Source organism: Salvelinus alpinus, chromosome 11, assembly GCF_045679555.1.
Source record: "Salvelinus alpinus chromosome 11, SLU_Salpinus.1, whole genome shotgun sequence".
NCBI classification, from domain to species: domain Eukaryota; kingdom Metazoa; phylum Chordata; class Actinopteri; order Salmoniformes; family Salmonidae; genus Salvelinus; species Salvelinus alpinus.
Genome location: NC_092096.1, coordinates 9820957 through 9824974, shown reverse-complemented (window position 1 = coordinate 9824974; position 4018 = coordinate 9820957). Strand labels below are relative to the sequence as shown.

Genomic DNA, 4018 nt, shown 5'->3' with positions numbered 1-4018 from the left:
AAAAAGCGTGGCAAAGTATTGCAGACCGCCTGAATGCGTAAGTAGTGCACAATTACACACTCACCGCTCCGCTGAAACATCACAATTACAATTCAAATATTTAATTCACATCTCCAAAAATGCAGTTGTACTGTAATTATGAAACGGTTAAATTTTTAATTGAAATGCACTGCAGATATGAGTGAAATTGTGTAAAGTAACTCCATCACACTGTATAAAGCCATGATAAATTTTTTGATATTTTTACTGAAAACAAGACAAAAATACCAAGTAATTTTTTGCAGTGTGACTCCATTAAATGTGTGTGTGTGTGTGTGTGTGTGTGTGTGTGTGTGTGTGTGTGTAGATTAAACATGAACGGGCCAAAACGGACATGGCAGCAGGTCAAAATCAAATACAAGAACATTCTGCAGAATGGTATGGTCCCTGACTAATATTTAACAAAGCACAAGCATATATTGTACCCAGAAGGTGCCTGCTCACACATTGTCTGTACTGTTTTAGCAGTGAAAAAGAATACCCACAGACAAGGCACGGGTGGTGGGTCACCAAAGGCTGACCTTACCCCAGCAGAGGACATGGCCTTGGAGCTAAATAAAGGCAGGCCCGTCTTAGAGGGGATCCCTGGGGGGAAAGAGACGAGCATAGGTTCCTCCCAAGATGCCACCCGCTTCATTCAAGGTATGTCCTTCCATCTCTACATGGGATACAACCACATTCATATTGAATCAATTTGGACTGTCTGACTTTGGTTTACCTATTGCCTTGCAGTGTCTGGCAGCACTGTGTTCCTGTAAGAGCCACCAGCACAAGCACCAGACGATGCTGATCCAGTGAGTACTCCATCAAAGGCATACTGTAGGCCTGGCATGTCTTGTCTACTAGCTTCAATATGAATCCGATTAAATGTGATAGGGTGAAGGCCCCAGTACAGCAGCAACAGCACATGATGGAGACGATGATGAGGAGGAGACCATCTCTCTGGATTCCAGAAGGCATGAGGTATCATGTTAAGACTGTGAAAGTACTATTTACTCTACAATGGTGAGGAGTCCTCATCAAAATCAAAAAATCTAATTTCTTTTACAGGACCCAGATGCTATACAGTGGGAAAACCAGCCTGGCAACATAGTGCGTATTAATAAAAGGACACCACATCCTGCCAAATTCCAGCTGCGCTAATTGTATTGTGTTCACAGAGCTCACAAGCTATCAGAAAGTTGTATGGCAACCACCTCCGGCGCCAAATAGAACTGGCAGACATAGACATTCAGTACAAGAAGAAAAAGATGGAAAATCTTGCACTGGAGTCCGAAATAAAAAAGAGGACAATTAGGAAACTGGACCTTGAAATAAAAAAACTTGAGAGGGAGGTGAGATATGCCTTCAATGTACACTGTATGCTAACTGTAACACAAATGTATTAATCATTATTTTTCTTTCCTCCCCCAGCTCCAAGAAGATGACACAGCTCAAAATAAAAATTAGGTATATTCTCGTAAAGTCAAGTGAGCCATGACATATGAGCTCTTATTGTGAGCACACAGGACGGTGGCATCTTTCTAAGGTTTTTTTTTATTTTCCCAGCAATCAGTACAACCAAGTCATCGTTATAAGGCATCGCCCTCTTTTGCCCACCCCCCCCAGCACCAGGTGTGGCCACTAGCCTATATGAAGGCCCAAAATTGTGTGTTCCTTTCTGCTCTGACAATGGCATGCCCATTCGTGCGAGATGTGGTGGATGAAGAAGCACTTGTGCTGAGGAGAGCCTTCAGGCGAGAAAGGGTCTTCAGGGACCGGTTGGACCCACTGGCCTTCCCTGATGACCATCTATATGAAAGATACAGGTTTTCTGCAGATGGCATCAGGTATCTATGCAGACTACTGGGTCCCAGGATTAAGCACCGCACTGCACGGAGCCATGCACTGAGTGTGGAGCAAATGGTTTGTGTGGCCTTGCGCTTTTTTGCTAGTGGAGCCTTCCTGTACTCAGTGGGGGATGCAGAACAGCTGAACAAGGCCACAATTTGCCGCACAATAAGGAGTGTGTGTCTGGCTATCAAAGCATTAGCAGATGTCTTCATCTCCTTCCCTGGCCACAGAAGACTCTGTGACATCAAAGAGGAGTTCTATAGGATTGCAGGTAAGAGGATCTACAAATTACAGGACAACTGTTAACACATAGTAGGATACTCATTACTTTGTGTGACAGGTTTCCCCAATGTCATTGGTGCAGTGGACTGCACACACATAAGGATAAAAGCCCCCTCAGGTGCCCATGAGGCTGATTTTGTGAATAGGAAATCCTTTCACAGCATTAATGTTCAGGTGAACATAACTTTTTGATATTGTCCATTGACGAACACTCTGCATTGCCAGTGATGTGCATTGATTGGTGTAATATTCCTCATCTTATGATTTCAGATGGTCTGCAATGCTGACTGTGTGATCAGCAATGTTGTGGCAAAATGGCCTGGCTCAGTCCATGACTCCAGAATCTTTCGGGCCTCTGAAATCTATCAGTGCCTATCACAAGGTAAGCCACACAACCCCTATTTATAACCATCATGGCTGTGTCAAGAATATCACTGTGTTTATGAGGTAGTAATGATGAGATTTTGTGTTGACAGGTGAATTCTCTGGTGTGTTGCTGGGAGACAGGGGGTATGGCTGCCAGCCTTTTCTCCTGACACCTTTCACAGACCCCCAGGAAGCACAGCAGGCCTACAACCATGCCCATGCCAGGACCAGGGCCAGAGTTGAAATGACCTTTGGCCTCCTGAAGGCACGCTTTCACTGCCTTCACAAATTAAGGGTCAGCCCTGTTAGGGCATGTGATATTACTGTGGCTTGTGCTGTCCTCCACAATGTGGCCTGCCTGAGGAAGGAGAGGGCCCCCAGAGTGCCACCAGCCATGGACTGGGACAATCCGGCAATCTTCCCTGATGACGACAGTGGTCGGCTGCTGAGGGACCAATATGTGTTGAATTATTTTAGTTAGTATGTGTGCTTTCAATTTTGGTTAAATATGTCCTGCGGTGGCAGAGGAATTTGGTTTTTTTTGGGTTCGTTTTTTGACGAATTTGGCCTCTTATGATGTTTGTGCGGTATACTGTGTGTAATACAAGGCTGCAGGGAGGCTACTGCATCCATTCATTTGTCTGTTCAGTTGATGTGTATGGATTTGTCCTGCATTTATTTTAGTGTGCAGACATGCAGGGTGTGTTATATACAGACCTTTGAATGTGTATGTATCATTTTGTATAATATGCTTGGATTCTGTGCTTTCCATCTTGTAGAGTCACTGTGACTTCAGTTTCGAAAGGAGCTGATGGTTTACCTGCTTTGTTTTGTCCTTATTCAATAAAGGAACATAATGTTACACATTGTGTTTTTATATTCATATGGAATGTGTATTTGTTTATATGACAGAGTACTAGGGCCACACTGAAGAAAAAGGATAAAGTCATAAATTTATGAGGCTGGTTCTTTCTGCAGAAAAGCTACATATTGTTTTTACAGTTTTGATACTTATGACAATGTGATACTTAATATTCTGGCACATCAGCATGTCTTTGTTTATGAAACCAGACTGAAGTACAATTTCACGAAATGCCCCACATCTGTCATTTTAACAACTGTCCTCCTTTAAAACAACTGGTTACAATATTATGACGTGTTTTTTTCCCCTCTGTGGCCCTAATATTCTATCATTTTATATATAGCCTTATAGTCTATGGGAAACTGTAAATTATCTAATGATAGCAACATCATCTAAAAATCATTTTTTATCCAAAATCATTGAAATTAATGATCACAAACGTTTAAATAATAACAGTGGGTCTAGTTATATGTGATAACAACGTATAGTGAGCAGTGAAATAACTATTGGTTTCCATTTGTGGTGACTGCTGACTGACATTAGGGATGAGATTAAATAGATCCTGGAATTTAGCCTGGTCTGGAGCAGGCTAGCTCCACAGAATAAATCTCCATGGTAATTTATACCATAACATAT

General features: G+C 42.4%; 1 protein-coding gene across 5 annotated transcripts in view; it reads left to right on the top strand.

Moving 5' to 3' along the window:
• The window catches only part of LOC139533566 (putative nuclease HARBI1), a 3749-nt gene extending 346 nt beyond the window's left edge, over positions 1 to 3403 (top strand). Inside the window, exons 1-7 of one of the 5 annotated variants that reach the window (XM_071331702.1) lie at positions 1 to 417; positions 505 to 681; positions 772 to 1002; positions 1090 to 1131; positions 1200 to 2143; positions 2425 to 2536; positions 2631 to 3403. The exon at positions 1 to 417 is cut by the window's left edge and continues 346 nt beyond it. In XM_071331702.1, the coding sequence (XP_071187803.1) occupies positions 2075 to 2143; positions 2425 to 2536; positions 2631 to 3001 (552 nt within the window). In that variant the 5' untranslated portion in view covers positions 1 to 417; positions 505 to 681; positions 772 to 1002; positions 1090 to 1131; positions 1200 to 2074 and the 3' untranslated portion in view covers positions 3002 to 3403. Of the gene's footprint in view, positions 418 to 504; positions 682 to 771; positions 2329 to 2424; positions 2537 to 2630 lie in introns of all 5 variants that reach the window. The other 4 variants (XM_071331704.1, XM_071331703.1, XM_071331705.1 and 1 more) reach the window with 4 other exon arrangements.
• Positions 3404 to 4018: the final 615 nt, after the last annotated feature.